Here is a 21,660-nt window from a genome sequence, read left to right on the forward strand (position 1 = left end):
CTTCTTAAAATATATTGGCTAGGTTTACTCTTAGGACATCCTTTTTTTCTTCTTTTTCCAGTCTTCCTGAAGGCCTCGATTTTGAACTCCAGGATGTCAGAGGCCTCAAAGAAGGATTCCTCTGATCCTCCACAGTAAATCACAGAAGAGCTCCTGCTGCCAGCATCAGATGATACTGGTTCCGATTGTGCAGTAAACAGTGCATCTGAATCATGACTTGATGCATTCCCTGCTAATGCTATTTGGAGTGGCTGAAGTGCTCACCCTCTATTTTAAAGACCTCCACACCTGCTCCATTGTTGGACATTTCTCTTTTTCTAGTAGTTTAATCTCTCTCTGGCTTTGCTGTTGCCTGAGTGGGCATTTTCTCTATTTTGAACCTGCTCTGATTTAACTTCAGGCTTCTTCTCTGTTTTAATTTCATTTTCATTAATCTTGTAACTGGTTGATGGCTTGTTACTGGGTTCTACAGAACTTTTAGATTTGGAAGCATTTGTTTTCTTCTGCATCAATTTTAAGCTGTTTTCTCTTGATAGTCAACTCTTCAATTTTTCATTGATAATATATTCGATCATGCATGCTAAAACTGGTGGCAGTTCAAAAAATATGCCCTTTGGTTTGATGGAAGCTGCAGGAGCTACACAACCTGTGCATGTAACAGTCTTTGGTATTCTGCCAAGCACAATTTTCTGGCTTCAAAGTAACTGACTTTCTGTGTAGTCTTGATCTCTCATACAGCTACTTAAAGCTGGATGGCACAAGACTTCAGCTAAGCAAGCTCACAACAGCTCACCCTTAACCAAGACCCTCAACAGGGAAGAAGGAAAACACTACCCGTCTGCACTCGTCCTAGCATCGGCAAAAACAGATCGCGGTCATACCTTCCGCCACTTCCGCAAACAGCGAAACCGATAAACACAACCGCAACCAGCTCGGGACCACCAATCCCGTACTCCAAAAAGGAGATCCTAGGCAAAATCATCGCCCCGTTGACCAACGTAAGCAAAAGTACTATGTCGTTGCCCGCCCCGGACGTGTGCGTAGATGTAATTGCACGGACGCGGGATTGGGTTTAATCCGGGACATTATTATTATTATTCTCGATATTTCTCTCTTCTTCGAAGAGCGGGTCAAGCTCGTCCAGGACAAAAATTCCTCACTGGTAGCGACCATCAATACATCTCGTTTAGAGTTCTAGTTGGTGCACGGGACGCCCGAGTTCCCCATAGCTGGTGAAAAAATACAATGTCAATAAAATCGACGAAAACAGATTTATAGAAAGAATTTCCTCAGGGGCGGTAGCCCCTGGGAACATTGCCACCACTGGGAGGGGGGGGGTCGCTGACGCTAAAGCCGTGGTTGCTTCACCATGGGGCTGATTGCTTCTGCATGCGACGCCACCATGCCCCACAGGGGGCTGAGGCAGCGGAAGCTATCCTTCTACTGGTGAACACCGGAGATTGCAAAATTACGCTGAGAATGTCTTCGGCTGAGACGAGCGGCGGAACGTGCAAGGAATTGCACGGACGCGAACGCCAGATCGGCTGAGCAAAAGGCGGTAAAAAAGCGGCTCCTACGGGCCAACATGAGCAAGACACGGTACTGACGAGAACTGACAGAGACCGTGGACACAGACCCTTGGAGACTGGGTTTTAAGATAGTAAGACTGGTGGTCTCACAACGGTCACCAGCTCCACTAGACTAGGCAAAAGCGGAAGCACGTCGTTATTTCCGGCCCACTCAGTTCGTGCTGACTGCGACTTTGATGATTTCCCGTTCTTCTGAGTGGAGGAGCTGGAGGGAATTCTATGGTCACTGAAGGGCAGATAACCCCCTGGTCCGATGGCATACCGGGCGAGATCCTCTAGCTGGTGGAATGCTGCAGACCCCGTCTGCTTCTAGACACGTACAACGCATGTCTGGAGGCTGGGGCCTTCAGCGCCAGATGGAAGAGCGCGTGTCTTGTGCTGATACCCAAGGGCAAATGAAACCCGGAGTCAAATGAGTATGGTTGATATAACTGGGCATTTGAGAAGCTAATAAGCGAAAGAATGGTTGCAGCGATGAATCAGTCAGATGGCCTGTCACCAAACCAGTACGGCTCCCGGCATGGTCGGTGAACCCTAGACGCAGTCTAAAAGGTTGCTGGGGCACTGCGACAAGCAGAGGACGACAATTTTTCGCGTCGTTTAGTCCTACTCGTTCTATTGGATGTGAAAAATGCGTTCAACTCAGTACAGTTGAGCGATATGCTTCGGGCCCTAGAGCATTCGTTCCACGAACCTCCATATCTCCTCAGAATGGTAGCACATACCTGAGGAACCGCGGTCTTATCTACGAGACTGGAGCAGACTGGCAGATGATCACGATCACGTCGGGGGCGGTACAAGGGGTCGATTCTCAGTCCCAACCTTTGGATCGTTGTCTACGACGGCTTGGCGAGGCTGGAGATGTCGGAAGAGACGGCCTTGGTTGGGTACGTTGACGACGTTTGGCTACTTGTTGCAGACCAACTGAACGCGCCCAACTGAGGCTCAGCCGAGCGATGCACAGGATCAGCGCCTGGCTGGATGACTATGGATCATCCATAAAGTTCTCAGCAAGACGGAGATCATAATTCTAACGAAGAAGCGTACTGACACCCTTCTCTCCTTGCAGATCGGGGATGAGATTGTCGATACCAAGCCGGCCGCGAATTACCTTACTATGATGATTGCCCGGAAACTCAGCTTTTCTGAGCAGCTACGAACAGCTGCCAACAAAGCCGTAACTACTCTCAGCCGGCTCATGGCGAATGTCGGCTGACTGAAGACCAATAATTGATGAATGCTAAAGTTCACAGTGCATTCCCTTCTGTTATACGAGGCGGAAATGTTGGCCCAGGTGTTAAAATTTGAGAGAAATTGAAAGCGGTTTTCGTGGATGCAACGCACCGCTTACAAGTCGCTTTCTTGTATCGGACGATTTCCGAGCCTTCCGTTCTGTGGTCGCCGGCCTTATACGAATTTCTATTTTGGCAAGGGAGCGCCAGGCGGTCTACAGAAGGCGACGGGCAGGTGAAGACCAGAAGACCATCGCCTGGGAAGAACGGATTCGCATGTTCCTCGCCTAACAAGAAACCTGAAACCGCGAGACCAGACTGTGCACAGAACGGTGGCATGGAAAGGTAGGGTACTATGTGTCCCAGTTTTTAACAGGTTACAGGTACTTCTGCGCTTATCTTCATGCTATAGCAAAGCACCATCTCCTGACTGCCTCTACTGGTTCAGTGTACTGGACGACACCGAGCACATCTCTTTTTCAAATACTAAAGGTATTAAAGAAGGATGACAGCACTGAGCCCAACAATGTGGTTGCGATGATGCTCCATGACTGAGCAGATAGGAGAGTGTAACCTCATTTGTTGGGGAAATTCTCAGGGCCAAGAAGGGTGACCTGGATAGTCCTAAGCAAGGTGAAAAATAGGTAGCAGCCTTATCAGGCTAGGATAGGATGACTTGACCTTACGTAATATGTAAAACGGTTCTGGGCCGAGTCCTGGTAGAAAGGGGGTTGGTTTTAGCTGGTAGTCTACTTATTGCAATTGGATAAGACCACCAGTGGGAGCCCAACACTCCATGCATAAATGCATTTCCACCCCCTCCCTTGAAAAAAATAAAATAAAACAAAAATATTATTATTATTATTACAAACATGAGAATCTTCTTTTGAGTAAAAACACCCAGGAACAGATTACTACATTCACCCAAAAATTCTCTGCATTTTGTTAACATAATCATTATTTTTGGAGGATAAAATGCAGGTAGCATAAATAATGTACTCTACTTTTGAAAGTAGAGTAGCAATTTTTTTATGGTTTTGAAACCATAAAAAAATTGCTACAGAAGAGTTCTTTCTCTTGCTTTTAAAAATGGAACTCAAAGGTTCACCTTACATTAGAGTAGCCAAGATTCCATTAATAAATAGTAAATTGTATCTTAGAAGTAGAATAAAATTATTTATAAAATTTGTTTTTATACTTACTGTTTTTGTTTTTTTTCATGAGCACTTTTGTACAGATCTCTTCTTTAATAAAATGTGTTTTTTTAAACACATTTAATTTTGAAACATAATTAAAATTACATGGAGATGTGTTAACCTCCTCAGTCACTGTTATAAATTTTTTTGTAATATTTTATTTAAATTGAAAAAAAAATTATACTAGTGGTTAAGATGATTAGCACACTTCTCTGTACTTTTAAATTATAATTTTAATTAAATTTCAAAAAACCTATTCTGATGATTTCATATAAACAAGATATGTAGCCTGAGACTAATGTGTGTAAAGAAAAAACCACCAAAACGTAAATGTATCAAACATAATCAAAAGTATTTAAGCTCTACTCAGGATTTATGGGAATTTCTTTAAGTGTTAAAATCAGTTGCTGAAGTTTGATGAAACGATGAGACTGTTAATTAAATTTTTAATTTGTCAGGAACTTCAGCAACAGCTTTCCAAAATACTGAAGGAAATTCCTTACCCATTTATCCTGAGTAGAGCTTGAGTACTTTTGATTATGTTCAATACCTTTACATTTTGGTTGTTTCTCCTTTTCTTTACACACATTAGTCTCTGAGGAGCTTGAAAATAAAAAATACCTTCTTTGCATAATCTGTGATAAGCAACATCAGTTGTAGTTGCTTTTAATATTACAGTAACTTTTTAAACTGTATCAGAGTACAAATATATTGTTGATCTTTAAATATACACTCTTAGCTTTTGGAAAAAGAAGGTAATACAGAAGAGGATCGATCAGTAATGGGTAAAATTTGAACTTTTACTTACCTTACTTTTTGGATTATTTTTGAAACTTAATTTTATTGTTAAACTACATATTTGAGATTGTAACTCCAACATCACGCTAATTATAATACATAATAAAATAACTGAGCATAATTTAATACTTTTTGCATCTATATAATTTCACATAAAAATATTTTTCCGTTATCTTTTTATTATATGAATATAGAATTGCAGGTTTGTAAAAATTTATAAACAAATCACCAAATCGAATCATCTCTTATTTTTAAAATGTATGTATAAAAATGTTTTCTCCTAGGTGTATAATAATCTCTTTTACCTACAAGTTTTGAAATTTACTATGGAACTTTAAATTTATGATGAATATTAAAAAACTTTTTCTTTGTGTTAGCTTACACCCTAACATTAAACATTTTCAGAGAGTGAGGAGGACTTTTGTGCTACTGGAAACAGCACTGGTATTTGGATTCGTTTTGAAGAATCTATGTCGCTAGTGATTAGTTATATATATGATTTAAATTGCCATTGTTCATTAGAAAATTCATTTTTTATTTTTTTAGGTGTTTGTGTAATTCAAGTTATTAAAGTGTTTTGTTTCATGAACATTGCATATTATGTGACTATTAATTTAAAGTTGCTTACTTAAGCAACTAGAAATTTTAAAACGCTCAAGAACAACATTTTAAATGAACCAAGACAATTTAATGTTGTCATACTTTTTAATACATCATCAAATAGAAATATCCTCTGAAATCTAGACCAAACACCATGAGCACAAATATGGCACCATACCATTCAGTTCTTCCAGGTAATACCTCAAAGCATGCTTGATTTAGAAAGAAACAAAGGGAGTACAGAGTTGGGGTAATTTTTGTAACTTTCTTCTTAAATTAAAGTGTAGTCAGTTAAAAGAAAATGTGTTATACCAAAATTAAATTTCCCTTCTGCCTTATGAATAAAACAAAAGTGTCACTTCTATGCTTCAGGTATAAAATGTAGCAATTCCACGAACGCTGATCACATATACGATATTTACATTACTGTAAACAATTTCCGTTGTTTATTGTATAATACAATTTTATAATAAAATGAAATAGTTTTAAAAAAGATGACACCGTTTTTTTGTGAAACATAGAGTATAAAAATTTTAACAATTTCGTCATTGCCTAATTTACAATATTTGTGTTAACACTGCACTAAAGTAGAGACTGGGCCATAAGCGCAAACGTTTTTGGGTAAATATAAAACGTGTTCGAAAAAATTGTTCAAAAAAGAATAGTAAAAATAATCCACTTGGTAGTGTGCTGTTTTCAATATTTCTTATTATTTTGATCTCACATCCGCCTTGCAGTTAGCCCTTCCGTTTCATACCGTCAGCTAGGTGAGTCTGTTAAGACTTAGGATTTTATTTTTCTATCGTTATGAATCTACCTTAACACTAATTTTGTTAAGATATATGTTATTGTTTGCGTTTATTATTTATATTTTAAGTACTCTTATGTAGTGTTTGCATACGTTTTATGATCTCATCATTTTTGTGAACGTGGTATTTTACAGTGAGGTTAAGTGTCGTGTGTTAAAGGACTGAATAATTATCGTTGATCATTATTAATTTTTACATTTTCTGCGTTTTTTACGGTTATAATAAAATGGATTGTTTGTTAGTTGGAGTAATCTGTCAAGTTTGTGTTTTATTGAAATTCGTCGGTTGTCGAGAGATTAGGGGTAGTTTCGTACAGTTCGTAAATATGATCTATTGCAATAGTTTCCCTAGGATTTGTATAGTCTTATGGGTTGAGATTACGTGAAATTCCTTTTAGTGTGTTATTTCTATTCATATCGTTCGTTTCTAAGTAAATTTTGTTATTTAGAAAATTTTATTATGCTTCAAAGTTAAAATAAATTATTGTTTTTTTGTTGTTGAAGTAATTTTTTTATTTGCAAAAGATTGACACATATAAATTCTTGCCATAAAGAGTTACTCAGTTTTTACAAAAACTATACTGTGTTTTCTTTAATCGATATTTGCATATTGTAGGTTATTTCAGTATAGTGCTGTGTCAGAAATATATAACGATTCTAAAATAATGTAATGTGTGTATATATATATATATATATAAATATTTTTAATTAGATCAAATTATTGAGTACTGAGCACATGGGAAGGGATCTGAACCACTTGAGTAACATGTTATAATTTTTTTTGTTGAAAGTTTGAGTAGATTCTGAAAAAGAAAGAATCAAATATAGAGATTTCTGTATTATTATTATTATTTGAAGGTGCTACTAGGCCCAGCCTTTCCTACACCATTACTACTTTAAAGGTAAAAACCATTATTAAAAAGAACATTTTATAATCCAGTTAATTTTGTTGATTGACAAATATAATGGTATTCATGAAAAGGAGTCAAGACCCTTTAGGGCAAGGGTTCCGAAACTTTCATAATATTATTCTTTGAATTTAAAGACCAAATACATTTAAAAAAACATATTTTAATACCATCAATTTAAATTATTGGTTATTGGAAGGTTGTATGGGGATTAATTTTTTTTTTTATTAGATCAAAAGTTACCAAATGATTTGGAATTGCAGTACTTTTACTTTTTGTTAATTGAAAGATTCTAGAGAGTAGGATATGAATTTAGTTTATAGCTTAATTGATGAGTAACAAAATCTTAACATGGCTTTTAGAGTAGGTTAAATTTTCTAAGGAGGAGGCAGACTCCTTTGGAAATAAGGTATAATTTGACCTTTTCTTTTGTTGAAAAAACACTTTTAAAGTAAAGTATCTACGAATATCCACAATACTTAAAGTTTCATTAATTTAGGAGCTGAAGAGATGAGTTATTTGACTAATTGCTAAATGTTTTGTATGTGTGTTCATTTGTGATCTTTTATAAAATTTAACCATTAAGATACTTTTATTTCTACTGAAAATTGTACATTAAGCAAAAACTATATTCCAATAAAGAATTGTGTAAAAAATAAATTTACAAAATTAATGTATTAGTTTTGAGACTAGTTTAAAAACAACTTTCACTAAAAAATAAATTTAGTTTATTTCAAATTATTTTCCTCATTGTTTTTAAATCTCTTAATTTTATTCATTAAAATTTGTAAGCAAATGGTGTATAATGTATAGTGAAATATTGTTATATATTAATTAGAATTGTTTTTTCTATCTGTTTTTGGAACAAGTAAAAGATGGCTGTCAAAATAGTCTGGGTTCTCATTTACAGATTCCTTATACACCCTTATTAAGTGAGATCTGAAATGTTTCATTATTAATTACGTTTACCAAAATTTGACATGAAGAGTATATGTTTAAATTTGGTACTTTTGATTATAAATGCCTACTATATAATTTTTCTAGTTTAGTGTTTCAAACAAAACCATTGCAAACTAACCTATTATCTCAATTATCATTTTATTTTTTTTTGTTCATCATATAATAACAGTTGAACCAGTTTCTGTAGAACTTACAGGAGTTTTACAGAAGTTCCAATAAATATGTGTCAAGATTATTTGGAATGTAAATTATACCATGAACCAGTATTATCAAACATATCAGTTAATTTGGGCCTAAATTTATTTTGTAACATTACGAGAACCTCTATCAAATTAACTTTACCCTGGCCAAACAAAAATATGATTTTTAGAATTGTTTATAAATACAAGATTTGGTTCTTAAAAGAAATGATAGTTTCCAGTTTTTCAATTTTTGGGGATATTGTAACTAGAATATCTTACTTTTAAGTTGAATATCAATGTTGTAATTTTTATTATTTTCTCCGTCTGAAATATAAGGCATCAAAATCAACATTTGAAAAATCCTGCACTTTTGATCTTTTATAAAAATTTAAGGAAGAGTACATCAAGCATTAAAAATTAATGAATAGGCTTTCCAGAACTATGTTAAGTAAATATTTGAATTGATGTCTCTTCTCTTCACAGTGAAATACTTTTGAAAAAATGAAATTTTAAATGCTTTTGATTCAGAACTGATTTTAGGATATAAATATGCAAGCTAGGAAATTGATGTTCATAACAAAATGTAGTAATTTTTATATAGTACAACGGATTTGTGGATTTGTTTCAAGTCTTTAAATAATGGATTTTTTTTCAAGTCAGTCTGGGGCTATGTGAAATTTAGTCCACCTCATATAAAAAATTAAAAAAAAAAATTGATTTTGAACTCATGAATATGAAAGAATGAGTATACAAAAATTAAAAAGGTCATAGCAATCATTTAATTTGTTGGTTGATTTGCTTTGAGGTGACCCAAAATTATCTTAAATAAATTTATATCCTGAATTTATTTATTACTTTAAATACAAGTTATTAATTATTCTTATTGATGTTGGTTTTTTTTTACAGAATGGCGCGTTATTCTCATGAACCTGATAATGCTACAAAGTCCTGTAAGGCACGTGGCTCTAATTTAAGAGTTCATTTTAAGGTAAGGTAACTTTTCTTAAAGTAGTGAAACTTTTTTTGTCAGTTAATATTGATAGAATTAAAGAATGTTTTTTATTTTGATTGGGATCACTTCTACTTGGAATATCTGTATTTTATGTTTCTAGTTTAATTTTTGACCAGTGTTTTCAGCAATAAAAAAAAGTAAGTAAAAACTTACTTTCAGGAAAAGTAAGTTTCCTTGTAGGTAGTGTGCTTTAAAAACAGATTATTAAAATACATAAACCCAGATTTACCCATTTACAGTTTTAAGTGTGACTTGTGCAGGTTCTTTTTTTTGCATGCCCACCCGCATGCATGTGTATTTATATTTTTACATTCCTTGATTATTTATTGGTGGTGTGCTGTATTTTGTTGAATTAAAAAAATCTTATTAATTAAAAATGTTTTTCCCTACTCGCTTTTATTCATACTTAGAACTTCTGAGTTATTGAATTTATTTTCTTTTAAGTAATGAACTATAAAAGAAACCACTTATTGAATAAAATGACCCTTGTCATCCATGCTATTTTGGGTAAATTGGTTCTTTTCTTTAATGATGACAAACAGCTTTTAGTGGTTTTAGCGTCTGACTTATAGAATGGACTTATACTAATTGTTAACATACAACTGAGTGTCAAACTCAATTGTTCTAAATGCCTTTGTCTTTTCTTAATTGTATTCCAGCATTTCATTTAAGAGAAAAAATAAAATTTTATACTAGTTGTGTAGCATATGGTGCCTAGGTTGTTTCAAATCTTTATTTGCCACAGGATAGCTGCTGCTTTTAGTTCATGAAGTATGATCTTACTAGACTAAAACAATGATCTCTTCCCCATGTTGTGTAGACTTGACTTTCTGTCAAAAGAGTATGGAATCAGTTGTATTGATTTTGGTATTAATTTCTATCTTTTTTTAATATATTCTAATTTAAATATTTTTGTTTGTGTTTTTTCTAAGCAGTTGTATTCTGTTTTTTTTTTGTAACATTTTATTGGGTATACTTTTCTATTAACCTAATGACTTGCCACATTTTAAAATTGTATTTTGTGTTTATATGTACATATTTGTGTTTTTTAGAATAAGGATTATTTTAGCTATAGAAAAAGGTCTTTATGATTTTTATTAAAAACTATACATAAATAAATAGTAAGTGGCTGTGTCCCTTTACAGCCTCTTAATCTATTTTAATTTACTTTGGTGCTGCTTATTAATTTTTGTCTACCAATAAAAAAATAATATCTTGGTAAGGGTTAGTATTGAGTTTGTTACACATATTGATAAATTCATTTTATGTAATTGTTATTTTGAAAAAATAACGTCTGCTAATAAAATGGAAAAGTATTACTGCATCACCTATGCAAGAATTAAAAAAAAAAATAATATTAAATATTCCCTAGTCAAAATTTTAAAATAATGTTATTTTATGAATTCTTACTATTTGTAGTAGTACTGCAGATTTTTTCGTAGTTTATTTTTGTCTACTAAAGTTAAAATCAATTAAATTTCATCACATAAAATAAATGCATTATCAAATCAGAGAAACATTTCCTAATCCTGCCTGGTGCTTGTACAACATAAGTTTTAATACTGATCCAATTTTCCAAATCTAATAAAAGCCCTGAGTATATTTTATCATTTGCACTCATGAATGATATTCCAGTATAACCAGTTACGTGATTCAAATCCCCTTTCTTCTGGAGAAGTAAAATTATAGATTAAGAAGATGAAGGCACTAGCTCATATGCCAAAATCAAAATACAATAAAACTTTATTCAAAAACGTTGTAGTCAAAACAGGAGCTTTACTTCACTTAGTGTTTTTTAAAACTTTGTCCACTATTTTCACTTATTTTCCTGTTTAAAATATTCTCTATATTAATTAAGGTTGTTGTGCATGTAATATATTAACTTTCTCAACAGAGGACAATTAATTTATGAAGTACATTACCCCACTACAAAGGAGAAATTTAAACAGTTTTCTCAAGATCTCTCAAGCTTGCTTCAACATTGCTTGTAATCTTGTGGGATTAGAAATTTCTTTTTAACACAGCAAAACATGATTCTTTTTAGTGTACAAAAAATTTTTATCTCCTTTTTAGCACTCAAAGTATACATCTTTAATTCCCTCAGTATTCTCTTAGCTAAATAAATTCAATCAATGGAACATTGTGATCCAAGTTTTCTTATTCTCATTGTCAAACCTCTCCTGTTATCATATCGTACTAACAGTACAGTAAATAAACTATCAACTTCATCTTAAGTCTCAGCACCAAACTGATAAATATTATAAGATAGAAAAAATTGTCTTACACCCAAGTCACAGAATGTCTAATACAGAAATTTTATGATTAAATTATCACCCCTATCCAAAACTTCCCAGCAGCACAGTATTTTAAGACAATCAACTTTATCTTCCTGTCAACTTTTCAAATTACTTCTCTGCTCACAGCCCAGAATTTGAGCCAGTTTTATAAACCTTATTGTAAGAGTCCATTCTTAGTTGAAATTCTCTAGACAAAATAGATAGTATTCCTTAACAATTAAGCTGATCCTATTACAACATATGTAGCATTTCCATTACCAAACCTTGTTAAACCTGATTTTTTAATTCATATAGTTTTACATGGCATTTGTAAGGTAAAGTCTCTACTGTTGAAAATTGTAAATTTTTTGTATTTTTAATAATTTTAGGTCTAATGCTTTTAACATTGTTTTACAGGCCAAACTGATATTTTTTACTGGTTTTTAAAAAAAATCATACTTTACTATTATTATCCTGATGTATGAGTGTATTATATAAAAAAAATAAAGGCTTGAAACTTATTCTTTCTAATTATGTATTATAGTGGGTGATTCAAAAAGAACTTTAAAAGCTTATAAAAATTTACTGTGATACTGACAAATTCAGTTTAGGTTTCATTTCATAGAAAAATGCGTTAAGTTTGTCACTCAGTATTCACTTTGGGTTCAGTATGGCTTCCATTTGTAATGTGACATACAATCCCATCTGAAGTCAGTTTCATTGTAGCTAGCAAGTTTGGTGTTATCTCTGCTTCTGCGATGTTAATTCAGTCTTAACTCAACAAAATCAGCAGGCAAAGGTGGTATATTAACCTAGTTTTTAATGAAACCTCACAAGAAAAAATCTAACATGTTCAAATCTGGAGAGTGAGGCGGCCTTGCAATTAGACCTTCACAACCACTCTACTGATCTGAGACACAAGTATTAAAAAAATCTTGGACTATTATGCAGTAGTGAGGTGGTGCCCTGTCTTGCTGATAGTAATGGCATCCATCATCATCAAACTGAGGAATTAGAAAATTTTGAAGCATGTCCAGATAAATGATATCATTTACGGTTGCCTCCTGGAAGAAGAACTGAGTCATACAATCTAGATTTTTTTTTATGAGATTACGTGTTCAACTGCTACATTCATTAGCCCAAATGGAAATTTGTAATGTATGAAAAATGCCATGTCTAACTGGGATTCGAACCCGGCACCTCCAGATTAAAGTCCGAGTCTGTGTAGGGCTATCATGAATGTGCTGCAAAGTTTCATGAGGGTTTTCACTACCCCATATTTGGCAGTTATGGGTGTACACCTTGCCACTGATATGAAACATCTCATCATTAAAATTACATTGTGTAAAAATGTATCGTCTGCAATTCTATCCATTACTTCCATGTGTAACTGCAGCCAAGCAACTTTGTCGTCATCTATGTATTGAACCATGGTTAGTTTGTATGGCTTCAAGTGCAGTTGTTTGTGGAATGCCAGTCTCATGTGATGCATGTCCAGTTGATTTTTTCAGTCTATGTGTATAACTTTTTCTGAGTTGTTTCACAGCAGCTTCAGGGACACATGGGCATCCTGGTGATATTGTATGTTAAACAAAAAGATCTCATGAAGGTTTGGTGCCAAGTGTATGTCTACTAGGAGCCTCTCTACATACCATACTCTATGAAAATTACGTTGAATTGTAGTGCTGATTGCACATCGTGAAACTAAAATACAGCGAGTATGTACCACACCAGTAAATGTATCCATTTTTTAGTTAAAAAGCGCTGTGGCTGAATTCAGTACTAATGAACTACACTAGTCAAAACTTGATGTGTTTTTCTATGAAATGAGATCTCAATCTAATCTGTAAGTTATCTAAATAAATTTTTACATACTTTTAAAGTAGTGAAGTCCTTTTTAAATCACCTGGTACAATATATCTTGTTACAGAAAACAAAAATAATTTTCAAAAATGTACCTGCTCTTTGGTTTTATCAAATGTATAGTTTTGTCAAATATTATCAAATATTATTTGATAATGTATAGCAATAATGGCATAAATGATAATTTAGGTATAATTGACACATACATGTGTGTGTGTGTGTGTTTTATTCAATGAAGAACTGAGGAAAACACAGTCCAATGCCACACTCCTTTCACCAAAATCTCGACTCTCTCCTCTTTCTTTTCCATTCTCCTTCAGTCCCTTATCAGAGCAGATCCTACAGTACCTTGTTGCATTTGTCTTATTTGCCAAGGATGTGTGTACTAAAATTGCCAGCAACAGTTCTGTCAACACTTTTTGGTCATGAATGCAATTCAGTAAACCCTCCACCCATTTCTGCAAGCTTCAAAGCAACAGCTTTTATAAGGTTTTTCAAACTTATTTTTTTGTTGGTTTTTTTTCTATATATATTATTTACCCATTTATGACAGCTAAAGTGAACATTGAAAAAAAAATCTTCCACCACTTTATTGTTTTCTACTGATGGGATAGTAGCTGTTTAGTTGATCAATCCTGTCTTCACCAATGTTATTCAAAATGTCAGGTTTGAGTACCAAGACCTAGACGGGGGAAGTTGTTGCTGCATGTTTAGTCAACAGTAGACATCCCTTGTTGACCTCCACGTGGATGCAAGTAAGTGTGCCTTGTGCCAGAACAAAGGTTCACCTTTTTTCAATTTTTTCATCTTCAAAGTAGACGGGAATCCACTTCTGTTCTTCATGAAAGTGCCCCTACAGTTTTCTTCCCCTCACAGAAAATTCAACAGTGCAGTACTAGTACAGAAACAATCCGTGAAGATACAGTGATCCTTACAAAGTAATCACTACACAATCTCTCAAAGATTGTCTATACAAGATTGCATTTGTTATCCACAGCTCCCGTGCATACATTACAGTTTACAACATACTCTGTTGCTGCATCACACAATATTTAAGAGTTTAATTGGACTTAATCTAGAGCTGAAAACTGACACTGAATGCAGATTGTTAATTTCTGTAATTTTGTTATTATGAATGAATCAAAAAATACTGGAAACAATCAAATTCAGAGCAGTCGTCACCAATGGTACAGCAACTGAAGAGTGATTCAAAAACTAAGCCTTCAAGTCTCTGAGCTTCAGTTTCTGACTAATCACTGTCTGCTTCAGTCGAAGTATTAGCCATATTCTTTCCTTGTACTTGTAATTGAGATTCTTGAATTTCATCTGAAACAAGGAAAACAAGCACCAATACCAGGAACATGTAAGTGGTATGCCAGAGTCATCATTGGATTTGTTTTCTCATTGTATATAAGTAACATCTGCATTGGACTGCTAAGGCCATTAGACCAGATGGAAATTTGTAACATTTGAAAAATGCCATGCTTAATGGTTTTGAACCAGGGACCTCCAGATGAAGGCTGAGATGCTACTACTCTGCCACAGAGATCAACATGGTCAAAGTAAACACCATAACAGAATGAACAAAGATATGTAGAAATGTTAATAAAATTCTTCAAACTAAATGAATCCAAAAAAAATACCACTGGATTCAGGATGAACTAAATTTTTTAATGAGATAGATGGGAACCGTACGACAAATGGGGGAACGAATCTAGAGTGATATATAGTGATGCTCATATGTCAAAAATACAGGCAGCTGTTGTAGTCTGCTGTCCGGCAGACATTGTGTCTGTTATTTTTTAACACTTTCATATGTTATACATCTGAGGTGCCTGGAAAATGCACACTTCATTAGCTCTTTTTCTTTCTAAGTAAATGAGCTCAATTTATCCATCACCAAAATTACTAATACAAAAGACACCTTTAATGTGGTTCATACTGTTTGGATTACAAACAAACCCTCCAGAAAATCTGGTGCGACTTGCTTTTCAAGGTCATTTGCAAGGTCAATTAACATTTACCATCTTTAACATGTTAATCTCCTTTGTCAAGCACTTATAAAATTTTAAAAGTTTATTAGTTTGTGATCAAACATTGCACTTAGACACTTTTTCACTTACCCAAGTATTCCTTCAAAGTGTAAGTGCCGCCCCCTCTTTGGGCCTTTCATATTGATGTTTTTTTTGGCTGTGGTAAGAATTGATTCTGGAGAACTCTTTACACCATCTATATTTTACGACTGGATTACCAGGAAATAATATGAATGAAATAAATAAAGTAATTGTCATCAATGTAATATTTTTATATACAAAATAATTCAAATATTACCTAAGTTTAAAAAGTTACTGTAGATATAAATATGAGCACTAATCACTGTACCTGTAACATGGACATTAAGTGTAGTTAATGACAAAAAGACAATCAATTAATTTTCCACTGTAACTAACTTGTTAACTGCTTGCATATTTTAAAAATGTAGTAAATTAAAATTATCTGAATTTTTTAATGCATTTTTAACAGAAAAAGGACATTTGTAAAAAATTTCAGATAAATTGATTGTTTATCCAAACTTATCACAACAGGGTTTTAAATTGTATATATATATATATATATATATATATATATAATTAGTATATTAATGTATTAACTTAAATTTTCTTAGTAGGTGTCTTTATTTATTATTATTATTGTTAGTTGACACTTTTACATAAGTCTTTAGAAAACGTTTTCCTCTGTTATTCATTATATACTGACTATTTGTAACTTTGTAAACAGATGGTAATAAACAGAGAAAATGTATATTCTTAACAAAATAAATGGTGAATTCATATTAGTGCTGATAGCAGATTATTTTAAATGCGACCCGGGTTTTGAGCAGCAAGTTGAAATTTTCATCAGTTTTTATTTTAGGAACAATCTTAATCATTAATAATCAGTTGGTTTTATTTGATTTTTTATAGAACACAAGAGAAGCAGCAAAAGCAGTGAGACGTATGCCTCTACGAAGAGCTATTCGCTATTTAAAAAATGTTTCTGAAAAGAAGGAATGTGTTCCCTTTCGCAGATTCAATGGTGGAGTTGGACGTTGTGCTCAGGTAAGTTTCATGATTTTTTTCTGTTAAATAGTATTAATAAGCAGAAACTATGGAGGTTTCTTTATAATTACACCAATAATTAAACCATTGATGGATTAGAAGATTGTTGTAATGAAAAGTCCCTGCTCAGTAAGAATATCTTTCCATCTGCAGACAGCATTCATTAATTAAAACCACGTACATTTCCTCTGAAACTTTTATTGTTTAAGAAGACAATTTATAATTTTTATTTATTGTTTACTGTTTATTTATTAAGAAGAAAGTTCTTAGTTCTCATTTTAATAAAGTGTCTTAAGATTTAAGTATAGACATATATAAAAAGAAAAGTAGTTAGAAATTACTGTTTATTGTTTCCTTTATAGCCCAGTCAAACTATGCAAATCAAGTAAAATAAATTCTATGAGTTTTGAAAATTGGCACAGTTGTTCCTTGATACCTAAGTTTGAAGAAAATAAAAGTCGTGGTGGACGGATGGTGAGCTCTAGGGAGGGGGCCTTTAAAGGTGGCTTTTTAGTTTTTCGCTTAAATCTTAGAATCTATCCACTCGGTGAAAAATTGAAATTATATTATTCTATTTTCAGTTAATAAAAATTGAAGCTGACAAAATTTCCTTCAAAAATAGTCCTATGCATTATTTACGTTGGACTGATAGTTTCACACTTATAAGGCCGAGAATGTAACATATTTCCAAAAATTGTGATTTATTCACATTTGATTGTTATACAAGATGCTTAATGAATATTTAACATTAACATCAATAATGAAAATTATGCATTATTAAGAAAAGATCATGCTGCCAGGGTCATATTAATCAGACAATCATCTCGTCAGGGTTGTTGATCTCTTCTTCGTCCAGGCATTCGTCTACTGGAGGACTATTGGTACAGAGTCCCTTGCAGTTCCCACGCACTGTTGTGCAGTGGATTCCCGCCTTGCGACACCCATAACACGCCCTGCAGCTTGTACAATTACAAAAAATGTGCTGCGGATGGAGGGAGTGATAGCAGGTTCCATGGTCATAAGAATCAAAGATTTCCATCAACGGCCTTTAACCAACCCCAATCTGTAATTGGTAGCAGGCTGCCCAACCAGTTTTCAACTTGCAGATATACTCTTGTGAGAGTGCTGCTGGGCAGAGCCTCTTGGTAGCAATAATGGTAGGTCTGGCTTGATCTTAATGATTGACTTGAGGAAAGCCAAGTATTGGTGGGTCTTAAGATCTTGTTTGCAGCCATGGTGAATTGCAAGGAACATTTGCTCACCAGCTTCAGTGACCTCATGTGGTGTTGAAGAGGACTTGTAGAACAGATATGTCATTGATGCTGTTTTCCCTGCTGAACAATTTGACAATCATTGACTTGCTTTTTCTGAAGATGGATGAGGTAGTGTTACATCCACTAAATCTATGAATGAATAGGATGCTTTATTTAATGATGCTTCTTTGTTTAGTCAAAAGGTGATTTGATTGTCAAATTGAATCATCCATCCTATAGCCCAGATACAGCTCACTGTGATTATTTTTCTTTTTCTTCACCCTTAGTAGTTCCGAAACACAAGGGTTTGATAACGATGATGAATTGTGTAACTATGCATGGTTTAAATCACTGTTCATGGAATTTCTTGAAGAGTAAATAAAGAAGCTAGTAAGTAAAATGTTATGAAAATGTGTTTTCACATGTGATGGCTACATAAAAAGTAGTGAATAAATGTAGTTTTTATGCATAAGTAATAAAGTTTTTTGCCTTTTTTCAGTTTTGTTTTAATTTCAAAACATCGTTTAAAAGCATGCCTTGTGTGTTTTAATATAGGGTCAATCCATTTGAAGTGTACCAAAAAACATAGCTGGTTGCATGACTAATAAAAAAAATTGAAACTTAACCCACTTGTTTCAGGACCTTAAAATTATTTTTTTAAATCTTTTATTTAAGCAGTTTACCTGTGGCAGCCATTTTTGTTGTGGTGGGCACACCTATTTTTGTGATTGTAAGGGTTTACGGAAAAAATCATAACTAAAAAACAATTGATCTTGGAAGGATGAAACAAAAAGAAATTTCATCGTGTTTTCTCAAAGTTAAAGATTGGTCCAATTATTTATTTACCTATCTCTCTTCTTTCTATGAGAAAATTACCAATAAAGTTGAACATGAAAAAGTGAAATTTCACTTGGTCATTTTTCAAGAACCAGGGGTGGCATACACAGTTGGAATTATGTTTTTATATGTAGGTATTTGTTAATAGTTTTACCATATATAATATTAATGGTGATATATTTCACCTAAATTTTTATGAATTTTTGAAAATAATTTTTTTTAAATTCAAATTTTAGCTTCAAAAATAACTCTATGGGGCTGGAGATAAAAATCTCAAATTTGCACAACTTGTAGTATTTTTGTAGATGTTTATGGCAAGTAAAGAGGTTTCTTGTGTATTGTATTAATAAAAAAGTTATAACCTCTCAAAAATCATGAAAAATTTAAATTATTCTTCAATAAAATTTTGTAGCAATTAAAAGTTTGTTATTTAATGTGGTTAACCAACAGCTGTGATATCTCTTTGATAATTCTCTGAAATTGTTTAAGAACGACCTGTCACTGTAGTTAGTTCAAGTGATGTCAACTTTCTCAGGATTTTGCAGGTCAATACCCACACTGTCTTGTTGAGACTTCTGAAATTATGACATGGTTCGGCTGAATGGAAAAAATTAACCCGCACATTGTCATTTTTGAGGCTAATATCTACCACTTCTCCTATCCACCAGTGATTATCATACACACAAGCAATAGTCTTTTTCCCTAAGTGAAAGTGGTACAATACTTGAAACAGGATGTCTTCATAGTCCTTGGAGTTTGAAGTAACGTAACACCTTACAATACCTTCTGACACAGTAACATACTTGTGGTAGCTTCTAGTACTGACAACTCTCTTCACACCAGTCAAAACTGTTTTTTAGAGTTTCTGAAATCTTACCTATCTCATCCGATTTAATAAAAAAATAATTGATGTCTTTTAGCTTGTCAATTACAAAATGAATATATTTCATCAACGTTTACTATCTGACTGTTTAATGAATGGCCTTTACAGGCTTGCCTTTGCCACCTCTCATTTTGTTGTTCCTCCCACACCATCACAAGCGTTTTTTCCATGTGATGATCCAAAGAAGTGCCATTTGGCTTTAAGATCAAAAGTCTTAGTGAATGGTCTGTTAAAAGTTTTTGAAAGCAATAATATGTTGCATCGTGCTTCAAGTGATCATTTAAAATACAGACACTTTTGTAATATATCATTTTCCTTGAAATAGAACACAAAAGGGTGAACTGTGGCTTGGCTGTTGACCCAATGGAAGCTTTGTATCTCATCTCAAACAAGAAATCAATAGTTTCCAAACAGGATGGAATTTAAGACACTCGGTAAAGATGTGATGTGAACAGGTCACTGACTGTCAGACAGACCAGTCTGTAACTACAAAGCTAAGTGATGCAACAATCATAAATGAGCATGTTGCAATGTGAATTTTCCTGACGACTGGAATGACTTAAAGCTCCTATTATAACATGATCACTGCGGTTGAATAGTTCAGACAAGTCTATTTCAACTATAGTAATAAGTATAAAAATATCAAAGTGCCAAGAAGGCACTTTGATAGACCCCTTGTAGCACTTATTTAGAGAGTCAAAATGGTATCGCTTTTAACAGGTTTTTCATGATTTTTGACAGATTATAACTTTCTTATTATTACCATACACAAGAAACGTTGTCATTTGCCATAAACATCTACAAAAGCACTACAAGTTGTGTAAATTTGGGATTTTTATCATCCGCCCCATCGGAGTTATTTGAAGCAAAAATTTGAACTTTAAAAAGAAAAAAAAAAATTTGAGGAGTAAGTATATCACCATTAATATTATATATGGTAAAACTACTAACATACACAAAAATAATTCAAACTGTGTATGCCACCCCTGGTTCTTGAAAAATGACCAAGTGAAATTTCACTTTTTCATGTTCAACTTTATTGGTAATTTTCTCATAGAAAGAAGAGAGATAGGTAAATAAACCACTGGATCAAACTTTTTAGCTTTAGAAAATATGAATAAATTACTTTTTGTTTCATCCTTCCAGGACCAATCGTTTTTTAGTTATGATTTTTTCCGTAAACCCTTAACAATCACAAAGACAGGTGTGCCCACCATAATAAAAATGGCTCCCACAGGTAAACTACTTAATTAAAAAATTTTAAAAAAAATAAAAAATAGTTTTAAGGTCCTGAGACATCTAGGAAACAAGTGGGGCAAGTTTAAGTTTTTTTTTAATTGGTCAAGCAACTACTCTTGGGTCACTTCAAATGTATTGATCTTATAATAACTGTTAATAGTAATATTTTGATTTTACAATCTTAGACCCACAGCTATTAAAATGTGATATTTCTTCTAACACTTCAGCTACTACTGGGTCTGAATAAAACACCAATCTTTTTCTTTATCTAATAATAGATTTTGTTGGGCTATCTTGTTTCTTACTGATGTTTGCTTTAGTAATAACAATTTACATTCTTAATAGGGTGCTATACAGCCTTAATTATTGTACACATGTAGTTGTCAATTGTAGAGAGCTTGTGAGATGTTCATACTGCTCTGACACTTACTGCGGGATTGAGTAGAAGAGAGAAATTACATTTATGCAGTGTAGCGACAATGTTTCAGGTAAGCCCCCCAGCCCTTCATTCTCTCTCCAGAATTCAACCTGCCCCTCCCACTGTTTCTAGATATATCTCCACTTCTTTTTTTCCTTTACTTGTAGACCCATTTTTCCTAGAACATTCTTCAGATCTTTTACAATCACTTTTGGTAATGTTACCATTTCCATACAATTGCTATCTCATTTTCCTACTCTCCCTTTATTTCTGTTTTATATAAATATATAATTTTTTTTCATTTTCCCTCTTATAACAATTGGGAATAGCATTTCACTTGACTGAAGTTTAGTCAAATCCTGGTCAGTCATCTTCCATAACCTTTGCTCTGTATGTTTAACATAGTATCTTGGCCTATATTAAAAATTGTTAACTAATTGAATGATAGATTACAAAGTAATAAATAAAAAACAACAGGGAATAAATAAAAAGTTATGTATTTTTTTCT

At 33.4% G+C, this 21,660-nt stretch overlaps 1 protein-coding gene across 1 annotated transcript in view; it reads left to right on the top strand.

Annotated features, from left to right (window-relative positions):
- Positions 1 to 6,051: 6,051 nt before the first annotated feature.
- RpL17 (ribosomal protein L17) overlaps positions 6,052 to 21,660 on the top strand; it is a 28,244-nt gene continuing 12,635 nt past the window's right edge. The window contains exons 1-3 of the mRNA XM_075375252.1: positions 6,052 to 6,182; positions 9,180 to 9,261; positions 16,388 to 16,522. Of these exons, the coding sequence (XP_075231367.1) occupies positions 9,181 to 9,261; positions 16,388 to 16,522 (216 nt within the window). The 5' untranslated portion in view covers positions 6,052 to 6,182; position 9,180. The remainder of the gene's footprint in view (positions 6,183 to 9,179; positions 9,262 to 16,387; positions 16,523 to 21,660) is intronic.

Source organism: Lycorma delicatula, chromosome 1 (assembly GCF_047948215.1).
Source record: "Lycorma delicatula isolate Av1 chromosome 1, ASM4794821v1, whole genome shotgun sequence".
Taxonomy (NCBI): domain Eukaryota; kingdom Metazoa; phylum Arthropoda; class Insecta; order Hemiptera; family Fulgoridae; genus Lycorma; species Lycorma delicatula.